At 44.3% G+C, this 24482-nt stretch overlaps 1 protein-coding gene across 1 annotated transcript in view; it reads right to left on the minus strand.

The window, feature by feature from the left end:
• The window catches only part of LOC311141908 (extracellular matrix organizing protein FRAS1-like), a gene marked incomplete at both ends in the record, with an annotated part of 243729 nt that overhangs the window by 99992 nt on the left and 119255 nt on the right, over positions 1-24482 (minus strand). The window contains 7 exon segments of the mRNA XM_084177414.1: positions 27-158; positions 10037-10069; positions 14329-14466; positions 14898-15012; positions 15428-15544; positions 17816-18003; positions 19052-19211. Coding sequence (XP_084033540.1) covers positions 27-158; positions 10037-10069; positions 14329-14466; positions 14898-15012; positions 15428-15544; positions 17816-18003; positions 19052-19211 — 883 coding nt within the window.

The raw sequence follows: 24482 nt of genomic DNA on the forward strand, positions 1-24482 counted from the left end.
GTGTGTGTGTGTGTGGGTAGTCTTACCTATAGGGGTTTGTCCCCCCATGCTGACCTCCAGAACAGGGTCTAGGATCTGGAAGACGGGGGGCTGCTGGTGGTTGACCAACAGCTGGATGGCAAAGTCCATCTCTGGAGTAGTGTGTTCCCCATCCGACACTGGAACACAGACACACACACAGGGGATAGATACACACACAAACATATTTGGCAAATTGTCTTCTTAGTCCCCAGGAGAGGAACGTTTTAAACGGCACTTTGGGGAAATATAAAAAGCACTAAGTGTTGATCCACTTACGGTATAAATATTAAAATACATCATTTATTTCTCAAAGGAGTGGAATTAAAGAACCTTAATACATTATAAATCCAAATAACGATGTAAAGATTACACACATATATCCAAGCTGTCGGGAATAATTGTTACTAAATAGCACCTATAAACATCACCTAAAAAACAACGTATGAAATGGTATCAATGGGTTTCAGCATGAGCTGGTAGGAATGCCATAGTGACAATTGGAAAGGTACAGTATGGAATGTACAGTATTAAAGGTACAGTATGAAAAGTATAGTATTAAAGGTGAAACGCAATGCAAGCAAGGAATAAACTAGTCAAAATGGACATGTTGGGGGAAAAAAAACATGAAATAAGAGTGAAAATAAGAGATATCTAGGACCAGAAAGACATCAAAGAACACCAGCTCTTGACGATCTCACAACGCTTGACTGTTTCTCTTAACCTACAGTACCAGTCAAAAGTTTGGACACACCTACTCATTCAAGGGTTTTTCTTTATTTTTACTATTTTCTGCATTGTAGAATAATAGCGAAGACATCAAAACTATGAAATAACACACATGGAATCATGTAGTAACCAAGAAAAGTGTTCAACAAATCAAAATATATCTTATATTTTAGATTCTCCAAAGTAGCCACCCTTTGCCTTGATGACAGCTTTGCACACTCTTAGCATTCTCTCAACCAGCTTCACCTGGAATGATTTTCCAACAGTATTGAAGGAGTTCCCACATATGCTGAGCACTTGTTGGCTGCTTTTCCTTCATTCTGCGGTCCTACTCATCCCAAACCATCTCAATTGGGTTGAGGACGGGTGATTGGGGAGGCCAGGTCATGTGATGCAGCACTCCATCCCTCTCCTTGGTTAAATAGCCCTTACACAGCCTGGAGGTGCGTTTGGGTCATTGTCCTGTTGAAAAACAAATGATAGTCCCACTAAGCCCAAACCAGATGGGATGGCGAATCGCTGCAGAATGCTGTGGTAGCCATGCTGGTTAAGTGTGCCTTGAATTCTAAATAAATCACAGACAGTGTCACCAGCAAAGCACCCCCACACCATAACACCTCCTCCTCCATGCTTTACGGTGGGAACCACACATGCAGAGATCATCCGTTCACCTACTCTGCGTCTCACAAAGACACGGCGGTTGGAACCAAGAATCTCACATTTGGACTCATCAGACCAAAGGATAGATTTCCACCGGTATAATGTCAATTGATCTTGTTTCTTGGCCCAAGCAAGTCTCTTCTTATTATTGGTGTCATTTAGTAGTGGTTTCTTTGCAGCAATTCAGCTATGAAGGCCTGATTCACACAGTCTCCTCTGAACAGTTGATGTTGAGATGTGTCTGTTACTTAAACTCTGTAAAGCATTTATTTGGGCTGCAATCTGAGTTGCATTTAACTCTAATGAACTTATCCTCTGCAGCAGAGGTAACTCTGGGTCTTCCTTTCCTGTGGCGGTCCTCATGAGAGCCAGTTTCATCATAGCGCTTGATGGTTTTTGCGACTGCACTTGAAGAAACTTTAAAAGTTCTTGACATTTTCCTGGATTGACTTACCTTCATGTCTTAAAGTAATGATGGACTGTGGTTTCTCTTTGCTTATTTGAGCTGTTCTTGCCATAATATGGACTTGGTCTTTTACCAAATAGGGCTATCTTCTGAATACCCCCCCTACCTTGTCACAACACAACTGATTGAAATTCCACAAATTAACTTTTAACAAGGCACACCTGTTAATTGAAATGCATTCCAGGTGACTACCTCATGAAGCTGGTTGAGAGAATGCCAAGAGTGTGCAAAGCTGTCATCAAGGCAAAGGGTGGCTACTTTGAAGAATCTCATATATAAAATATATTTTGATTTGTTTAACACTTTTTCTGGTTACTACATGATTCCATATGTGTTATTTCATAGTTTTGATGTCTTCACTATTATTCTACAATGTAGAAAATAGTACAAATAAATAAAAATAAGAAAAACCCTGGAATGAGTAGGTGTGTCCAAACTTTTGACTGGTACTCTATTAGCACTTTAATGTTCGATGCAGCCTTGTGACTATGTGTAGGGGAAATACACCAAAGCCCACACAAACCAGGAAGCACTTTGGTGGATTCTCCACAACATACGAGACTACTTCCATCCAGGCCACTGAAGTTCTCCTAGTCCATACACTATAGCTAATTTTCCCCAAACATCGGACCCTCTCTAGCGGTTGGAGGACTGAATCACCTCGAGATCAACATTTAAATGGACTGAAAAATAACGGTAAGTTTTGTGACTAACGACACCCTTTTAGCTAGCTGACCACCGATTTTCAGTGCAATTTGTGTAAGTTAAGTTAGGTTTTGAGAGTTTTCAAAAAAGTTATATGTACACATTTTGTGGAACACGCTGCATATTGTAAAATTCGACTGCGCGACAGACCACACCTAATTTAATATCCAACTTTTTACCTCTGAAATATAGCAAACTGATTTTCTAATGTTGCTATCTTAGTTGCTAAATGTTGATAGAACTGCTAAGTAAGCAAAAAGGAAAGAAATTGTAAGTGTTAGATAATACATATCACGAAAACAGCTGCATGTTGTCAAGCTTTACCGTATCAAAATTGGAGTCCTCTGACGGAGGCGTTTTGCACAATCTGCAAAAATGTATTTGGAACTTTGAACCATGAACTTTTTGACACCTATCACTGTTGGCTATGTTTCATCTTACAACAGCTACATAGAGGTAGTATTTAGTCAAATTGTACAATGTATGCATCAATATTACACTAATTGGGACACTAATTTTCATTACAGATAACATCAAACAAAAAACGTGGGTACACTTTCAGTTATTGTTGTCACGAATTCCGCCGAGACTGCTCCTCCTCCTTGCTCGGGCAGGCTTTGGCGTTCGTCGTCCCCGGAGTACTAGCTACTACCGCTTGATGTCTCGATGTTTGTTTGGTCTTGTCTTGTTAGTGCACCTGTTTCGTGTTATGTATTGATTAGGTCACCTATACGTTTCCTTTAGTTTTGTTTGCAGTTGTGTGTGATTGTCCGCCTGTCCGTTGATATAAGATATTTGTTCTCGAGTTGATTGTGTATTTACGCACTGTATGCGTAATCGCTCGCCTCCAGTGTTTGAGGCCCGTTATTTTGTATTTTTCTTGTTGACTAGTAAAGTCGTTTTGACTGAGCTTCTGTGTCCTGCGCCTGACTCCAACACCGCATCCACACCAGCTTGTGACAATTGTGAAACCTTTCATCACCTTTCAATGCCTTAGCTTTGAAATGTAAATGTTTGTACATATTCAGATTGAGTTATCTTTCTAAAATATGTATAATATGCCAAGTTATTTAGCTATATGTATTTACCACTGCAGCATGGAGAAAGTCAAGAGGAAGCAGTGGAGTGAGGTGGACATGTTCCATGCCATGGAGGACTGCGGGGCAGGGATGGCTATCCACCAGGCTGCCAAGGTTAGGCATCTTTTGTTTTTAGGAGATTACCATGTGTATGTGAATTTTATCTGCTAGTAACAGTTTTCTTTTCTTATCCACCAAGGTGCATGGTGTACCTCGGCAGACCCTGGCGGACAGGCTGAGCGGCCGGGTGACCCATGGTTGTCGCAGTGGACCACCCACATTGCTTGCACCAGAGGATGAAAAGTCTCTGGTGCAGTACTGTATCTACTGCGCCAGCCATGGGTTCCCCTTCACCAGACAGAGGCTGATGAAATACGCCGACAAAATATGCAGGTATTTTGTGTTCTATGTGTTTATGTATGTAGATTGGTGGACTGACTGTTCTCAATGTGTGTGATGTAAATGTGGATGTGTATGGTGATGCCAAAACAAACATTTTCATCCTGGATGGACAATTATATGTATTCTATCCTATTGTAGGTTTCGGCACCCAGGGGAAACAATTCTATTGTAGGTTTCGGCACACTGGGGAAGAGGTGGTGGGAAATGTTCAGGAGGAGGCACAAGAACCTAAGCATGAGGAGGACGGACACCCTGGACAGGGGGAGAGCTGAGTGTGCCACAAGTCCGACGATGGACATCTTCTTCACTTCTTGCCAGGGTTGTGGGTTTGATTCCCACGGGGGGCCAGTATAAAAAAATATTCACCAACTGTAAGTCGCTCTGGATAAGAGCGTCTGCTAAATGACGTAAATGTAATGTTATGAGAAGCACTTGGAGGAGAGTGGGTTGAGGGAGAAACCCAGACAAATCTATAACTGCGATGAGTCTGGGTTTCGTAGCGACCAGAGCAGGCACAAAGTGCTGGCTCCCCGGGGCGCAAAACACGTGTACCAGCAGGCTCCGGGGACCAAGGAGCACATCACAGTGCTGGCCTGCTTCAACGCAACTGGGGAGGACGTCCCCCCGTTTATCATCTACCCCAAGTGTTTCCCCGGTGGCCACTACACACTGGGAGACCCCCCCCAAGCCTTGTATGGACGGTCAAGCAGTGGCTACATTGACGGGGACCTGTTCAGGAAGTGGTTTCAGCACTTCATTAAGCATGCAGTGAAAGAGCGCCATCTCCTTCTCCTCTTCGATGGGCACAAGAGCCACATGGACCCGGAGGTGCTCGCGGCGGCACTAAGGGAAGGGGTTATACTTATTTGTCTTCCACCACACTGCACCCATGTCATGCAGCCGCTGGACGTGGCATACTTTGGCCCTTTAAAGGCTGAGTTCTCCAAGGTAGCTGGAGACCTTAGCCATTTTGACCACTCCTACATGGTAAACAAATCAGAATTTGCCAGAGTATTCCGCTACCCGTACCAGCGATGCAAGGACATGCGCTATGTGGTGGAAGGGTTTAAGAAGTGTGGCCACTTCCCTTTTGACCCTTCAGCCATTGAAGGGTCCCGTTTAATGCCGTCTTGGACCCTACCGGGTCCCACCACCGCCTCTCCTGGAACCAGCAGCACTGTGCCTTCCATCAGCACCTCCTCCCCAGCGACCACAGGAGGACCCTCAGCCCCTGCTCCAGTCCCATCCCTAGCTCTAGAAGAGCACCCCCTAATAGAGGGGGAGCTGATAGCGAACGACCTGGGGCACATCCTTACTGTCCTGAAGTATACAGAAGACTCCCTGTGGTCGCCACATGCCTCAACGGGGAGGAATACACGCGCCAGTGGCAGGAGAGGGGTGAGAAGGAGAGGGCTGAGGCAGAGGAGAAAGAGCGTTGGGCAGCCCTCAGAACACAGAGGGCACAAGAGAGGGCTGCCATGGATGAGACCATTGACGCCATCGCCTCTGCTGGACCCCCTGCTGGAACCACTCCTGACAGCTGCATCACCACTGCCAGTGCCTCCCGGTGTGCAACACCTGTAGGAGCCGCCGGAGTCCCCAGCTGCAGAAGGCCGCGTGCCTACTCTCCCGGCCACACCATCGTCGGCCCCTCAACCCCACCGTTACAAACACCAGCTCCTCCAAGCCATCGGCGGCGGTTTTGTCCACCACCACCCCAATGCACACCACCCCCCCATGTCTGTCACCACCAACACGGCCTCCTCTGGACCAACTGCCTCCTCCGTCTCCCCTGGTCACACCACCATAGCAGCCTCGTCTGGTGTCCCTGCCCCCTGCAATTTGAATACCACCACCTCCACAGGTAAACACATGTTAAATTACGAAAAAATGACTGTTTGTTATCTGTTTTATAAAACAGCAATGTAAAAAATATATATCTTTACATATCTACAGTACATAGCACCAGCCCTCAAGTCATCTCCACCTCCTCCAAAACCTCTGCAGCTTCCTCCAGAGGTATTGATGTAAAAAAGTTGAAAAGGGTTTTCATGCAACATGCTCTGTCTAACACAACTCAAACTGCAGCACAGAAAAGGAAGAGAAAAGCTACATCTGTCACGCCACCCATGGCACCACTCTCAGGTACTTCATCATCTGTTTTTCTCGCTCTCTCAGTTGTATCAATTACTATTGTTGTTGAAGAACTTCTACATTTTGCAAAACCATATTAATCAATTTGTATTATTATTTTATTTTTTGTAAAAGAAGACACCACCTGCTGTGCTCGCTGCGGGGAGCGTGATCCGCCTGCAAGCTCCTCTCAGGAGTGTAGATCCGAGGTGCCATGGGTGTGCTGTGACTTCTGTCAGCACTGGTTCCACTGCAGGTGTGTGCAGTGGGATCAAGAGGTAGCGGTGGAGCTGGATTATTATTGTGATTTTTCTGACAATATAGGGATGGAGGTCGAGATTTAATTGTTTGTTTTGTTTGTGTTCATATGAAATTATTTATTTGTTCAAAAAAATACATGTCTAAAATATAATCTATATATTTATTGAACCCATCTTGTGTATTTCTTCCTTTACTTTCCAAGTGCACCTCTGCAACACAAACTCCAACAGTGTTTTCATTGTTAATGTTAATGCACATAACTGAAATTAAAGTGTATTTGATGTAAATTATTAATACTCATATTTTATTTGGTTACAACACTGAATATGTTGGTGAAGAACCATTTCTTAAGAGTCCACAGGAGGGCGCACTGGGCTACGCAATGAAAAGTTGACAGGCAAATCATTATTTTTTTACCGGAAGACTAGCCAACTAGTCAACTATCTAGTAAACACTTCGGGTACGTGGTTGGTGTCTCTTTTTTCAACAAAATTAAACGGATATATCTTGTAACTGAACAAAATAGTAAGGTGGCCAATAACTGGGGGCCGTATGCCGATAATACGGGATGTATTTTTTTGCCAAACCGCTTATCAAAAGCTGATAACAGTAGTATTTCCAATGAAATGTCAAACTTGCTAATTGCTAACCCGTTAGCTAACATTTTTACGACACCACTAATCACAAAACATTGAAGGCTTGATCACAAGATAACACTGTTGAAGGTAATATATTTCTTAAACGCTGTTGAATATGCCGATAATACGGGATTCTACGCTAGTTACTGTTCTGTCTGTAGTTACTGTTCTGTCTGTAGTTACTGTACTGTCTGTAGTTACTGTTCTGTCTGTAGTTACTGTACTGTCTGTAGTTACTGTACTGTCTGTAGTTACTGTACTGTCTGTAGTTACTGTTCTGTCTGTAGTTACTGTACTGTCTGTAGTTACTGTACTGTCTGTAGTTACTGTAATGGCTGTAGTTACTGTACTGGCTGTAGTTACTGTACTGTCTGTAGTTACTGTAATGGCTGTAGTTACTGTAATGGCTGTAGTTACTGTACTGTCTGTAGTTACTGTACTGTCTGTAGTTACTGTACTGTCTGTAGTTACTGTAATGGCTGTAGTTACTGTACTGGCTGTAGTTACTGTACTGTCTGTAGTTACTGTAATGTCTGTAGTTACTGTACTGGCTGTAGTTACTGTAATGGCTGTAGTTACTGTACTGGCTGTAGTTACTGTACTGTCTGTAGTTACTGTAATGTCTGTAGTTACTGTACTGGCTGTAGTTACTGTACTGGCTGTAGTTACTGTATTGACTGTAGGTCCTCTGTAGCTCAATTGGTAGAGCATGGCGCTTGTAACGCCAGGGTAGTGGGTTCGATCTCCGGGACCACCCATACATAAAAATTTATGCACACATGACTGTAAGTCGCTTTGGATAAAAGCGTCTGCGAAATGGCATATTAGTTACTGTACTGTACTGGCTGTAGATACTCTACTGGCTGTAGTTACTGTACTGGCTGTAGTTACTGTACTGACTGTAGTTACTGTACTTTACTGACTGTAGTTACTGTACTGACTGTAGTTACTGTACTGGCTGTAGTTACTGTACTGTCTGTAGTTACTGTACTGGCTGTAGTTACTGTACTGACTGTAGTTACTGTACTGGCTGTAGTTACTGTACTGACTGTAGTTACTGTACTTTACTGACTGTAGTTACTGTACTGGCTGTAGTTACTGTACTGACTGTAGTTACTGTACTGACTGTAGTTACTGTACTGACTGTAGTTACTGTACTGGCTGTAGTTACTGTACTGACTGTAGTTACTGTACTGTCTGTAGTTACTGTACTGTCTGTAGTTACTGTACTGTCTGTAGTTACTGTACTGTCTGTAGTTACTGTACTGACTGTAGTTACTGTACTGACTGTAGTTACTGTACTGACTGTAGTTACTGTACTGGCTGTAGTTACTGCATTGGCTGTAGTTACTGTATTGGCTGTAGTTACTGTACTGGCTGTAGTTACTGTATTGGCTGTAGTTACTGTACTGGCTGTAGTTACTGTTCTGGCTGTAGTTACTGTACTGGCTGTAGTTACTGTACTGTACTGTCTGTAGTTACTGTACTGACTGTAGTTACTGTACTGGCTGTAATTACTGTACTGTACTGTCTGTAGTTACTGTACTGACTGTAGTTACTGTACTGGCTGTAGTTACTGTACTTTACTGACTGTAGTTACTGTACTGGCTGTAGTTACTGTTCTGGCTGTAGTTACTGTACTGACTGTAGTTACTGTACTTTTCTGACTGTAGTTACTGTACTGTCTGTAGTTACTGTACTGTCTGTAGTTACTGTACTGTCTGTAGTTACTGTATTGGCTGTAGTTACTGTACTGGCTGTAGTTACTGTACTGGCTGTAGTTACTGTTCTGGCTGTAGTTACTGTACTGGCTGTAGTTACTGCATTGGCTGTAGTTACTGTACTGGCTGTAGTTACTGTTCTGGCTGTAGTTACTGTACTGACTGTAGTTACTGTACTGGCTGTAGTTACTGTACTTTTCTGACTGTAGTTACTGTACTGACTGTACTTACTGTACTGGCTGTAGTTACTGCATTGGCTGTAGTTACTCTACTGGCTGTAGTTACTGTTCTGGCTGTAGTTACTGTACTTTTCTGACTGTAGTTACTGTACTGGCTGTACTTACTGTACTGGCTGTAGTTACTGCATTGGCTGTATTTACTGTACTGTACTGTCTGTAGTTACTGTACTGTCTGTAGTTACTGTACTGACTGTAGTTACTGTACTGACTGTAGTTACTCTACTGGCTGTAGTTACTGCACTGGCTGTAGTTACTGTACTGGCTGTAGTTACTGTACTGACTGTAGTTACTGCATTGGCTGTAGTTACTGTACTGGCTGTAGTTACTGTTCTGGCTGTAGTTACTGTTCTGGCTGTAGTTACTGTACTGGCTGTAGTTACTGCATTGGCTGTAGTTACTGTACTGGCTGTAGTTACTGTTCTGGCTGTAGTTACTGTACTTTTCTGACTGTAGTTACTGTACTGACTGTACTTACTGTACTGGCTGTAGTTACTGCATTGGCTGTATTTACTGTACTGTACTGTCTGTAGTTACTGTACTGTCTGTAGTTACTGTACTGTCTGTAGTTACTGTACTGTTTGTAGTTACTGTACTGTCTGTAGTTACTGTACTGACTGTAGTTACTGTACTGTCTGTAGTTACTGTACTGGCTGTAGTTACTGTACTGACTGTAGTTACTGTACTGTCTGTAGTTACTGTACTGGCTGTAGTTACTGTACTGACTGTAGTTACTGTACTGGCTGTAGTTACTGTACTGACTGTAGTTACTGTATTGGCTGTAGTTACTGTACTGACTGTAACTGTACTTACTGAGGAGGAGAGGAGGAGGAGGAGGAGGAGGAGAGGAGGAGGAGGAGGAGGAGAGGAGGAGGAGGAGAGGAGGAAGAGGAAGAGGAGGAGAGGAGGAGAGGAGGAAGAGGAGGAGAGGGAGGGTATGATTGCCATCCTCTCTAAGCCACAGCCATAGAGGTAATATAATGTATACCTGTGAAATAGATATTCAGCGACTCTGGGAGACCTAGAGGGAATAAAACACGGTTATCCATCTGCTGCTGTAACACAAACACACAGAGATGGTAAAAAGTGACCAAGCAGCAGATGGATACCGTGTTTTATTCCCTCTAGGTCTAGTCACAGTGACCAGGCAGAATAGAGCATAAATGGAAATAAAATGAAAGTAAATAGCTGGGTCGTTTTACGAAATGGGTGCCTTTTGGACATGCAAACTTTTAAGAAATGAACTTTTAAAATATCTGTTCTTTCAACATTCAGTTGCATGGAGGATATGTTTAGCCTACAGAAAAACCCTTTTCCCCATCTCAGGCATTAAAATCTTATGAATTAACAACATTTTATCTGGACTTGTACCACACTGTCTGTCAACCCTGTTACGGACACTTATGGAACTTCCTAATTATTATTTAAAAACGTTTGCAAAAAATCCAACATTTTCTTATTGTTTAATTATCCCGTGTACAAATAAACTCACATATAATATCACATTGATAAAGTTAGTTGGGCCTCTAACAGGGTTGACGATAACAGGGTTGAGGTTTTAGGTGAAGATCGGCCATTACTCCTCATGTGGTGAAGAGCATAGGACCACATGGTGTTCATGAAATTACACCATGAAAAGTTTATTCAAATTTAAGTTTTCCTAACATGAATTGAGTGAACAGGGTTGAGAGAACACTGACTTCCTTTTCACCGTGCTGTTCAGAAGACCCAAACGATGTCATCTGCTGTGAATAATTTAACTTGGTGGAATGGTACATTATTTTAAAGAGGTCCAAATATTTGCATAACAGGGTTTACCTTAAAATGAGGGACAGATGTAAATGCATCACTAATCACATGAATATACATAATAATCTTCAGAAATGACTTTGTCAAAGCAGCAAAATAACTAGGCCTTTACAATAATGGTGAAACTTGGACACATTTTGGGATTAAGTGGGTTGAAATATTCCTAGAAGGGACATATCAAAATGCTGAATTTTGGCACTTTAGCAAGTCTTTATTCATATACAAATCAGATTTATTGAATTCTCCATGTGGTCTATATTAAAGTGCACTTCATTCAATATAAGGCTTTTTAAAAATCAATATTGGTGCACAATCTCTCCTTAAAATATCAAAGGGACGCAAAAAGGCCATTTCGTGGAACGACCCCGCTAGACCAAAAACCTAAAACAACTTCTAGCTCCTCTTAGTTAGCTAGTGAAACATTTTCATCTAAAAATACATTTAAAGATTCATATTTTCACCGCAGACTCCTTTGAACATGTATTTTTGACCATTAAGTAATCTAGGTCCCTGAAACCAGCTCCTACAGTTGTTTTCCCTCAGAGACATTCACAGAGCAAAGAGTCCTACCTACAATCCAACCTCCCTATGGCCTTATGAGGCTATGTACTGTCCACTGAAAGCTCCACATTCCAGTGAGCTGTTAACAGACATTGTGAAATCTAAACAGAAGAATTAACAAGGAACCGCCATGGTTACCCAGTTGCACTTACAGCCCATTACCCACAGTGTGACTGAGTGCGACTGGCTTGCGTTTAATGCTGTGTTCATGTGAGAGACTGGGGTCAGAGTTAGTTTAAATGGGGGGGGGGGGGGATCTAACCACATGCTCGGCAGCGTATGTGTGTGTGTGCTTGGCACTACCTGAGTATGTTTTTGTGTGTTTGAGTGTGAGTGTGTGTAAGTGCATGCGTGTGTGTGTGTGCGTGTGTGTGTGTGTGGGTGCGTGTGCGTGTGTGCGTGTGTGTGTGTGTGTGTGCGTGTGTGTGAGTGAGTACCAGGGGAGAACGACCGCCCCCTGTCATTGAAGCCACGGAAGTTCAAGGCCGACCGCGGTACTGCAGGCATTTCTTTGCGGAAAACAGGATCCGCCATTATAGTGAATGGAAGAATGGCAATCTTTGTGTAAATAATTTTAAAAAATTGAAAACATTCATGGTACCAATAATTGGTTCTAATACAACAGATGTATGTCCTTGAACCGGTTATTTTAAAATAAAACTGCACAGAGGAGAAGTTATAAGGATAGTTCAGCCTTCATTCCCCCGGTCGACCTTCTGCTTCAGGTACTCAATGAAAGGGGGCAGCACCGAGCTAGCCTACAACGTCACTTCCTGGAGTAGTTCAAATGGCGCATGTTATGTCTCCATGCAACGCCATCTTAACCGACTTCATTTGGCTTCAATGCGCTATTGAGCCTTCACATAGGAATGAATGGTGTCACGTGATCGATGGCTTTGTCGTCATTGGCTAGTTCTTACACTAGGCACCGACGAAGATGGCGGCCTCGCGACTAGCTCTTAGGAAACTTTGCAGTATTTCGTTTTTTATGTATTACATTATTAGCTCAGAAAGTGTTTGGCATCATTACACCGACACCGATGTCTCGCTTCCAGACAAGCTAAACACCTTCTTCGCCCGCTTTGAGGATAACACAGTGCCACTGACGAGGCCCACTACCAAGGACTGTGGCCTCTCCTTCTCCATGGCCGACGTGATTAAGACATTTAAGCATGTTAACCCCCGCAAGGCTGCCGGCCCAGACGGCATCCCTAGCTGTCTCCTCAGAGCATGCGCAGACCAGCTGGCTGGTGTGTTTATGGACATATTCAATCTCTCCCTTTCCCAGTCTGCTGTTCCCACATGCTTCAAGATGGCCACCATTGTTCCTGTAACCAAGAAAGCAAAGGTAACTGAACTAAATGACTATCGCCCCGTAGCACTCACCTCTGTCATCATGAAGTGCTTTGAGTGACTAGTCAAGGATCACATCACCTCTACCTTACCTGTCACCCTAGACCCACTTCAATTTGCTTACCGCCCCAATAGATCCACAGACGATGCAATCGCCATCACACTGCACACTGCCCTATCCCATCTGGACAAGAGGAATACCTATGTAGGAATGCTGTTCATTGACTATAGCTCAGCATTCAACACCATAGTACCCTCCAAGCTCATCATTAAGCTTGAGGCCCTGGGTCTGAACCCCGCCCTGTGCAACTAGGTCCTAAACTTCCTGACGGGCCGCCCCCAGGTGATGAAGGTAGGAAACAACATCTCCACTTCGCTGATCCTCAACACTGGGGCCCCACAAGGCTGCGTGCTCAGCCCGCTCCTGTACTCCCTGTTCACCCATGACTGCGTGGCCAACCACGCCTCCAACTCAATCATCAAGTTTGCAGACGACACAACAATAGTAGGCTTGATTACTAACAATGACGAGACCGCCTACAGGGAGGAGGTGAGGGCTCTGGGAGTATGGTGCCAGGAAAATAACCTCTCACTCAACATCAACAAAACAAAGGAGATGATCGTGGACTTCAGGAAACAGCAGAGGGTGCACCCCCCTATCCACATCGACGGGACCGCAGTGGAGAAGGTGGAAAGCTTCAAGTTCCTTGGCGTACACATCACTGACAAACTGAAATGGACCACCCACGCAGACAGTGTGGTGAAGAAGGCGCAACAGAGCCTCTTCAACCTCAGGAGGCTGAAGAAATTTGGCTTAGCACTTGAAACCCTCACAAACTTTTACAGATGCACAATTGAGAGCATCCTGTCGGGCTGTATCACCGCCTGGTACGGCAACTGCACCGCCCACAACCGCAGGGCTCTCCAGAGGGTGGTGCGGTCTGCCGAACGCATTATCGGGGGCAAACTACCTGCCCTCCAAGACACATACAGCACCCGATGTCACAGGAAGGCCAAAAAGATCATCAAGGACATCAACCACCCGAGCCACTGCCTGTTCACCCCGCTATCATCCAGAAGGCGAGGTCAGTACAGGTGCATCAAAGCTGGGACCGAGAGAATGAAAAACAGCTTCTATCTCAAGGCCATCAGACTGTTAAATAGCCATCACTAGCACATTAGAGGCTGCTGCTGCCTATTGAAATCACTGGCCACTTTAAGAAATGGAACACTAGTCACTTTAATAATGTTTACATATCTTGCACTACTCATCTCATATGTATATACTGTATTCTATAATATTCTACTGTATCTTAGTCCATGCCGCTCTGTCATTGCTTGTCCATATATGTATATATTCTTAAATCCCATTCCTTACTAGTTTTGTGTGTATTGGGTATATGTTGTGAATTTTTTAGATATGACTTGTTAGATATTACTGCACTGTCAGATCTAGAAGCACAAGCATTTCGCTTCACCCGCAATAACATCTGCTAAACACGTGTATGTGACAAATAAAATTTTGATTTGATTTGATTTGATTTGGCGTGTACTCACCAGTGAAAGAGTATTGGTAGAGCTCCTGGAGGTGAGAGGGGGCCTGGGGAGGGCGGTACACGATCCGGCCCTGGTTGACGTCAGCTTGGGTGAAGAAGGACACTGGGTTGTAGGGTCTGTCACGATGCTCCACAGAACCTGGGTTTACATAGGACGTGAGTTTATTATGGATCCCGTGTTAGCTGCTTCCTACTATGTGGCCAAGCTACAAAGTCAAAATTGGCTGAAAAAAGAATATGAGCTAATTGTTATCAATTTAAGGTAAATGTTAGGTTAAGGCATACGGTTAGCAGTGTGGCTAAGGTTAGGGTTAAGGTTATTTTATAATCACATTTTTACGAGAGAAAGATCTCCAGCTAGCTTGGACTGATAGTGATAGTTTGTTCTAACTGGCCATGGGCGTCCTCCTTCTATCTGCTTTGACAGTGGAGATAATTAGCTTACATGAGTACTTCCCCTGATGTCTGCTCCTCTACCGAGAAGTGTGTGTGAGATGGATGTACTTTATGTGTGTGTGTGTGTGTGTGTGTGTGTGTGTGTGTGTGTGTGTGGATGGCAGTGTAGATGACCTTGTCCTTGAGGTAGGGGCTTGGTGATGTTGTAGACAAGCTTTTCACTGGGTGTCTCAGAGTCCACAAAGGACAAAGCTGTGGATGTTAGCACCGTCACGTGATCTTCCAGAGCCTGCATGGACACACACACACACACACACACACACACACACACACACACACACACACACACACACACACAGAAAGACGAACACACACACACACACACACACACACACACAGAGAAAGACGAACACACACACACACAAACACACACATACCCACACGAGATAAAGTTGTGGCATCAAACACTGAAAATCAAAATGATATCTCAGATACACATCAGCATGCTCTTAGAGATGAACAGGAGGAATTCACAGATCTCACACAGACACACGCACACACACACACACACACACACACACACACACACACACACACACACACACTCATACATCCATCTCACACGAACATAAACATATACATAATATGCGACTATGCCACAGTGAGATAGTGCCTGTTTTCCCCTAGTCATGTTTCTCCTTTACAGTTATCTGTAGGTCACAGCTGGGTGCAGGCTGGGGGAACCCTGGGAGTTCAGGCATCACTCCGATGGTGAAGGTCTGAGCATCACTGAGTGTGTCTGGAGAACCCTCACTGGACACCTGGAAGAGGAGGAGGAAGGACTGTAACTGGATAGAAGGACTGTAACTAGATAGAAGGACTGTAACAGGATAGAAGGACTGTAACTGGGTAGAAGGACTGTAACTAGATAGAAGGACTGTAACAGGATAGAAGGACTGTAACTGGGTAGAAGGACTGTAACTGGGTAGAAGGACTGTAACTGGATAGAAGGACTGTAACTGGATAGAAGGACTGTAACTGGGTAGAAGGACTGTAACTGGATAGAAGGACTGTAACTGGATAGAATGACTGTAACTAGATAGAAGGACTGTAACTGGGTAGAAGGACTGTAACTGGATAGAAGGACTGTAACTGGATAGAAGGACTGTAACTGGATAGAAGGACTGTAACTGGGTAGAAGGACTGTAACTGGATAGAAGGACTGTAACTGGGTAGAAGGACTGTAACTGGATAGAAGGACTGTAACTGGGTAGAAGGACTGTAACTGGATAGAAGGACTGTAACTAGATAGAAGGACTGTAACTGGGTAGAAGGACTGTAACTGGATAGAAGGACTGTAACTGGATAGAAGGACTGTAACTGGGTAGAAGGACTGTAACTGGGTAGAAGGACTGTAACTGGGTAGAAGGACTGTAACTGGGTAGAAGGACTGTAACTGGATAGAAGGACTGTAACTGGGTAGAAGGACTGTAACTGGGTAGAAGGACTGTAACTGGATAGAAGGACTGTAACTGGATAGAAGGACTGTAACTGGATAGAAGGACTGTAACTGGATAGAAGGACTGTACCTGGATGGAAGGACTGTAACTGGATAGAAGGACTGTAACTGGATAGAAGGACTGTAACTGGATAGAAGGACTGTAACTGGGTAGAAGGACTGTAACTGGATAGAAGGACTGTAACTGGATAGAAGGACTGTAACTGGGTAGAAGGACTGTAACTGGGTAGAAGGACTGTAACTGGATAGAAGGACTGTAACTGGGTAGAAGGACTGTAACTGGGTAGAAGGACTGTAACTGGATAGAAGGACTGTAACTGGATAGAAGGACTGTAACTGGATAGAAGGACTGTAACTGGATAGAAGGACTGTAACTGGATAGAAGGACTGTAACTGGGTAGAAGGACTAACTGGATAGAAGGACTGTAACTGGGTAGAAGGACTGTAACTGGGTAGAAGGACTGTAACTAGATTGAAGGACTGTAACTGGATAGAAGGACTGTAACTGGGTAGAAGGACTGCATCTGGGTAGAAGGACTGTAACTGGATAGAAGGACTGTAACTGGGTAGAAGGACTGCAACTTGATAGAAGGACTGCATCTGGGTAGAAGGACTGTAACTAAAAGATAATAGGAACTAACTCTGCTTCAACCTAGACTAGTAGAAGTCCTGTAAATGCAGTTATGGAAAAGGGTAAAAGTGTCCCCTTAAAAATGAAAAATGAAATGAAAAGGGTAAAAGTATTGGACCTGTTGTCTGTGACATAGAACTAGTGAATATTTAGTGCATTGCTTATGAACAGGTTACGAGCTGCTTATGAACATGTTACGAGATGCTTATGAACATGTTATGAACATGTTATGTTATGTAGCACAGTATTGCAGTGATTTTATAGTGAAACTACAGAACATAGGTAGAATATGCTGCAGTATGTCAGCAGCATCTCTACAGTAAGTTAATATGCCACGTTCTTCTAAATTATTTTACCCTGTGCCCTCTATTTTACCCCGTACCCTCTAATTTACCCTGTACCCTCTATTTTAACCCTGTGGATTTGACGTGTCACCACACAGCTCAATAAAACCAATAACTCAGTGACATAATGTCATATTTAATAGATGAGTGTTGATCTACCAACACACAAGCCTTAGAAGATCATCTCCAGAACCAATTCAGTTTTAATGTTAAGGCTGTCACAAAAGATCACTTGGAACATGACAGCATTCACTAATGATGAAAACATCTGACCATCTTTAGATTTGACAGGGTTATCCCTTTAGACAGGGTTATACCTTCAGACAGGGTTATACCTTCAGACAGGGTTATACCTTCAGACAGGGTTATACCTTCACTGGGTCTTTTAAAAAATCATGAAGAGACACTTCTGAAAGGTTATCGTTTGAAATGTCACACTACATCATTAAAACACATTCACCTTAGAAGATGGATCTAAAAATATAAAAGTGGTTAGTTGGTGGGTTTGTTTGTGAGCTTGTGCCCAGTGAGAACAGACAGACAGGCCAGCTGGCAGGCAGGTGGGTAGGGGTACAATGGGCACACAACCACCACTCACCTGGAACTGGAAGGTTTCTCCTTGCGGCCCACTGGCCCCGGCAATGCCAAAGTGTTTGTACCACACAGTGCCCTCATTCACATCCTGCTGAGTGAAGGAGGAGGTGGGGGTAGAGATTCTGTCATCAGGCGAGGGCTGCCAACCTTCCACCGGGCCGTCGGCTGGCATGGGCACCAACACCACTTCACCTGGAGGGGGAGAGGGTAAAAGAGAGAAGGAGGAGGGGTGGTAAGAGAGGGTAGGGGGGGAAAGAATCAGGAAGGGAGAGAGAGAGGGTAGGGGGGAAATAATCAGGAAGGGAGAGAGAGAGAGTAGGGGGTAAAGAATCAGGAAGGGAGAGAGAGAGAGTAGGGGGGAAATAATCAGGAAGGGAGAGAGAGAGAGTAGGGGGTAAAGAATCAGGAAGGGAGAGAGAGAGAGTAGGGGGTAAAGAATCAGGAAGGGAGAGAGAGAGGGTAGGGGGGAAAGAATTAGGAAGGGAGAGAGAGGGTAGAGGAGAGAGGAAGGAAGGGAGAGAGAGAGGGTAGGGGGGAAAGAATCAGGAAGGGAGAGAGAGGGTAGGGGGGAAAGAATCAGGAAGGGAGAGAGAGAGGGTAGGGGGGAAAGAATCAGGAAGGGAGAGAGAGAGAGTAGGGGGGAAAGAATCAGGAAGGGAGAGAGAGAGAGTAGGGGGAAAGAATCAGGAAGGGAGAGAGAGAGAGTAGGGGGGAAAGAATCAGGAAGGGAGAGAGGGTAGAGGAGAGAGGAAGGAAGGGAGAGAGAGAGGGTAGAGGAGAGCGAATCAGAAGGGAGAAAGAGAGGGTAGGGGGGAGAGAATCAGGAAGGGAGAGAGAGAGAGGGTAGGGGGGAGAGAAAGGAAGGGAGAGAGAGAGAGGAGAGAGGAAGGAAGGAAGGGAGAGAGAGAGAGGAGAGAGGAGAGAGAAAGGAAGGGAGAGAGAGAGGAGAGAGGAAGGAAGGGAGAGAGGAGAGAGGAGAGAGAAAGGAAGGGAGAGAGAGAGGAGAGAGAGGAAGGAAGGGAGAGAGAGCGAGGGTAAGGGGGGGATAATTAAGGGTATGAGAGCGATGTGGGATGGAAGCGAAAGTCAGAAAGACAAATTAGCATCATTACCAAATGAACACAGTGTGAGTGAGCAGAAACAGGAGCATGTTTGGGGGATAAGGTTATGTACCGTACCATGTTTGGGGGATAAGGTTATGTACCGTACCATGTTTGGGGGATAAGGTTATGTACCGTACCATGTTTGGGTCTTCCTTTGGAGCGCACTATGGTGTAGACAATCTGGTCATCACTGGCACCCTGATACCCTGCCCTCAGATACCTCTTCCCCAGCTGTACCATGCCTCCCTCTCTCACCCAGGTGACGGGCACCGACAGAACATGAGGAGCTTGGGTAAGCTGTAACAACACAAGATACAGTATGTAACTATAATTATTTATTTTCAACGGCAGGTATTGTTTCAGCCTGATGCCCAACCCATGGGGACTTCTGATGAATAATTTGTATCAGAGCAGGAAGTTGTCTCGTCCTGCCAACCGACATGCACCGCCCTCACCAATACAGGAGTGCATTTTCCACATAGCTGAGTTAATAACCCAGCGCAGATGTTCTCAGGCCAGACGTGTGAATCACAACAGCATAGCAGCAGAATGAAAAGCCCATAGTCAGCTGTCAGCAGCAACATCGACAGACAGAGAGCTGCTGTTCCTCTGAGCTGCAACATCGACAGACAGAGAGCTGCTGTTCCTCTGAGCAGCAACAGAGACAGACAGAGAGCTGCTGTTCCTCTGAGCTGCAACATCGACAGACAGAGAGCTGCTGTTCCTCTGAACTGCAACATCGACAGACAGAGAGCTGCTGTTCCTCTGAGATTCAACAGAGACAGACAGAGAGCTGCTGTTCCTCTGAGCAGCAACATCGACAGACAGAGAGCTGCTGTTCCTCTGAGCTTCAACATCGACAGACAGAGAGCTGCTGTTCCTCTGAGCAGCAACATCGACAGACAGAGAGCTGCTGTTCCTCTGAGCAGCAACATCGACAGAGAGCTGCTGTTCCTCTGAGCTGCAACAGAGACAGAGAGCTGCAACTAAGGTAGAAACTGTGTCCCAAATGGCAACTTATTTCCTTTATAGTGTACTACGCTGTGGGCCCTGGTCAAAAGTGGTGCTCTATAAAGGGAATAGTGTGTCATTTGGGATGGAGCCCTGATTCTCTCAGCAGCAACAGAGACAGACAGGGAGCAGTTGATTGTTTCTCTGAGGAAGAATCTCCCTCCTGGATATTATCAGCCAAACAGTAAAGACTCTGGGCATCAAGGATCCCCAAGGACACAGCAGATCAAAAACGGAGATGATTTGCTTTGGGAAATATCTAGAAATACATTGGCTCCCTTCCATGCCAACACCCACACCCCAATCCGTATTGGCCTGAGAGATAGAGATGATTACAGACGGGGGTTATTTTGTTCACAACACTTCAGCTACAGACAATCTTAGCCGGCTCAGAGCCAGGAAAGAGGGAAGGGATTGAAAAAGGAGAGGAGGAGGAGGAGGAGGAGGAGGAGGATTTAGATGGTTTCCACAAAAAACGAAATCATCATAGATAGACAGACTGAGAAAGAATCTTCATAATCATGTTAGCTATTAGCCTTAATAATAATAATAATAATAATATGCCATTTAGCAGACCTTACTGTAACCATACTGCAACCATACTGTAACCATACTGTAACCTTACTGTAACCATACTGTAACCATACTGTAACTATACTGTAACTATACTGTAACCTTACTGTAACCATACTGTAACCTTACTGTAACCATACTGTAACCTTACTGTAACCTTACTGTAACCATACTGTAACCTTACTGTAACCTTACTGTAACCATACTGTAACCATACTGTAACCATACTGTAACCATAATGTAACCTTACTGTAACCATACTGTAACCATACTGTAACCTTACTGTAACCATACTGTAACCATAATGTAACTTTACTGTAACCATACTGTAACCTTACTGTAACCATACTGTAACCATAATGTAACCTTACTGTAACCATAATGTAACCTTACTGTAACCATAATGTAACCTTACTGTAACCTTACTGTAACCATACTGTAACCTTACTGTAACATTACTGTAACCATACTGTAACCTTACTGTAACCTTACTGTAACCATACTGTAACCTTACTGTAACCATACTGTAACCTTACTGTAACCTTACTGTAACCATACTGTAACCATACTGTAACCATAATGTAACCTTACTGTAACCATACTGTAACCTTACTGTAACCATACTGTAACCATACTGTAACCTTACTGTAACCATACTGTAACCTTACTGTAACCATACTGTAACCATAATGTAACCTTACTGTAACCATACTGTAACCATACTGTAACCTTACTGTAACCATAATGTAACCTTACTGTAACCATACTGTAACCTTACTGTAACCATACTGTAACCTTACTGTAACCATACTGTAACCATAATGTAACCTTACTGTAACCTTACTGTAACCATACTGTAACCATACTGTAACCTTACTGTAACCATACTGTATCCTTACTGTAACCATACTGTAACCTTACTGTAACCATACTGTAACCATAATGTAACCTTACTGTAACCCTACTGTAACCTTACTGTAACCATACTGTAACCATACTGTAACCATACTGTAACCTTACTGTAACCATACTGTAACCTTACTGTAACCTTACTGTAACCATACTGTAACCTTACTGTAACCATACTGTAACCTTACTGTAACCATACTGTAACCATACTGTAACCATACTGTAACCTTACTGTAACCATACTGTAACCTTACTGTAACCATACTGTAACCATACTGTAACCTTACTGTAACCATACTGTAACCATACTGTAAGGGGGGGGGGGGGTAGAAGGATTACTTTATCCTATCCCAGGTAACCCACATCACAAGGAAAACTCCATTAGTCCTTTGTGTCCAGCGGCCAATCAAATCCCATAATTCCTCAGCACTGCCAGGGAACAAAACACTCAAAAGTATCTCTCTAAACTGAAAGCCATGGATCATTTTCTTACATTAAAGTCTAAATAATCTCCAGCCCTCTGAGGACTACAGCCATCCATCACTGGTTCATTAAAGACTAGTTACTCTCCAGCCATCTGAGGACTACAGCCATCCATCACTGGTTCATTAAAGACTAGTTACTCTCCAGCCCTCTGAGGACTACAGCCATCCATCACTGGTTCATTAAAGACTAGTTACTCTCCAGCCCTCTGAGGACTACAGCCATCCATCACTGGTTCATTAAAGACTAGTTACTCTCCAGCCCTCTGAGGACTACAGCCATCCATCACTGGTTCATTAAAGACTAGTTACTCTCCAGCCATCTGAGGACTACAGCCATCCATCACTGGTTCATTAAAGACTAGTTACTCTCCAGCCCTCTGAGGACTACAGCCATCCATCACTGGTTCATTAAAGACTAGTTACTCTCCAGCCCTCTGAGGACTACAGCCATCCATCACTGGTTCATTAAAGACTAGTTACTCTCCAGCCCTCTGAGGACTACAGCCATCCATCACTGGTTCATTAAAGACTAGTTACTCTCCAGCCTTCTGAGGACTACAGCCATCCATCACTGGTTCATTAAAGACTAGTTACTCTCCAGCCCTCTGAGGACTACAGCCATCCATCACTGGTTCATTAAAGACTAGTTACTCTCCAGCCCTCTGAGGACTACAGCCATCCATCACTGGTTCATTAAAGACTAGTTACTCTCCAGCCCTCTGAGGACTACAGCCATCCATCACTGGTTCATTAAAGACTAGTTACTCTCCAGCCCTCTGAGGACTACAGCCATCCATCACTGGTTCATTAAAGACTAGTTACTCTCCAGCCCTCTGAGGACTACAGCCATCCATCACTGGTTCATTAAAGACTAGTTACTCTCCAGCCCTCTGAGGACTACAGCCATCCATCACTGGTTCATTAAAGACTAGTTACTCTCCAGCCATCTGAGGACTACAGCCATCCATCACTGGTTCATTAAAGACTAGTTACTCTTCGGCCTTCTGAGGACTACAGCCATCCATCACTGGTTCATTAAAGACTAGTTACTCTCCAGCCATCTGAGGACTACAGCCATCCATCACTGGTTCATTAAAGACTAGTTACTCTCCAGCCCTCTGAGGACTACAGCCATCCATCACTGGTTCATTAAAGACTAGTTACTCTCCAGCCCTCTGAGGACTACAGCCATCCATCACTGGTTCATTAAAGACTAGTTACTCTCCAGCCCTCTGAGGACTACAGCCATCCATCACTGGTTCATTAAAGACTAGTTACTCTCCAGCCATCTGAGGACTACAGCCATCCATCACTGGTTCATTAAAGACTAGTTACTCTTCGGCCTTCTGAGGACTACAGCCATCCATCACTGGTTCATTAAAGACTAGTTACTCTCCAGCCATCTGAGGACTACAGCCATCCATCACTGGTTCATTAAAGACTAGTTACTCTCCAGCCTTCTGAGGACTACAGCCATCCATCACTGGTTCATTAAAGACTAGTTACTCTCCAGCCCTCTGAGGACTACAGCCATCCATCACTGGTTCATTAAAGACTAGTTACTCTCCAGCCATCTGAGGACTACAGCCATCCATCACTGGTTCATTAAAGACTAGTTACTCTCCAGCCCTCTGAGGACTACAGCCATCCATCACTGGTTCATTAAAGACTAGTTACTCTCCAGCCAGCTGAGGACTACAGCCATCCATCACTGGTTCATTAAAGACTAGTTACTCTCCAGCCATCTGAGGACTACAGCCATCCATCACTGGTTCATTAAAGACTAGTTACTCTCCAGCTCACTACATGATACATGTTACGTCCCAAATGGCATCATATTCCCTATATGGTGCACTACTTTTGACCAGACGAACATAAAGTAAATGGCTCAGGAGAATAGAATAACCCTTTTAGCATCAGTATAATACAGGAAAGAACAAATTATCATCCACTTTTTATACGTGTTTTGTTTAAACTGAGCAGCATTTAGCATTCATGATAAGAGTCTGGTAGCAGCAGTTGTGATGTGTGTGTAGCATTAATGTTCACTATATGTGTGTGTGTGTCTGCGTGTATGTTTGTGTGGATTAGTGTATGGCTGTGTGGGTGTGTGAGTGAGTGCATGCTTGCTAAGGTGCGGAGAATCAGAGCAGGTGGTCAATCCAGTTCAAGTGTTCAGCATTCTGATGGATTGTAGATAGAAACTGTCTCTGAGCCTGTTGGTATCAGACCTCATTCTCTGATACCATCTGCCCGACAGAAAGGGAGTGAACAGCTTGTGGCTGGGGTCTGTGGGGTCCTTGATGCTGCAGGACGTCGGGATGTGAGGGAGGAAGGGACGGAAGGAGTGATATTGATTTACAGAGTGAAGGAGAAGAGGAGAGGAGGAGAGAAGAAGAGGAGAGGAGGGGAGGAGGGGAGGAGGGGAGCAGAGAAGAGGAGGAGAGGAGAGGAGGAGAGAAGAGGAGGAGAGGAGAGGAGAGGAGAGGGGGAGCAGAGAAGAGGAGGAGAGGAGGGGGGAGAGGAGGGGAGGAGAGGAGGGGAGGAGCAGAGAAGAGGAGGAGAGAAGAGGAGGAGCAGAGAAAAGGAG

Source organism: Coregonus lavaretus (genome assembly GCF_964263955.1).
Source record: "Coregonus lavaretus genome assembly, chromosome: 14".
Taxonomy (NCBI): Eukaryota; Metazoa; Chordata; class Actinopteri; order Salmoniformes; family Salmonidae; genus Coregonus; species Coregonus lavaretus.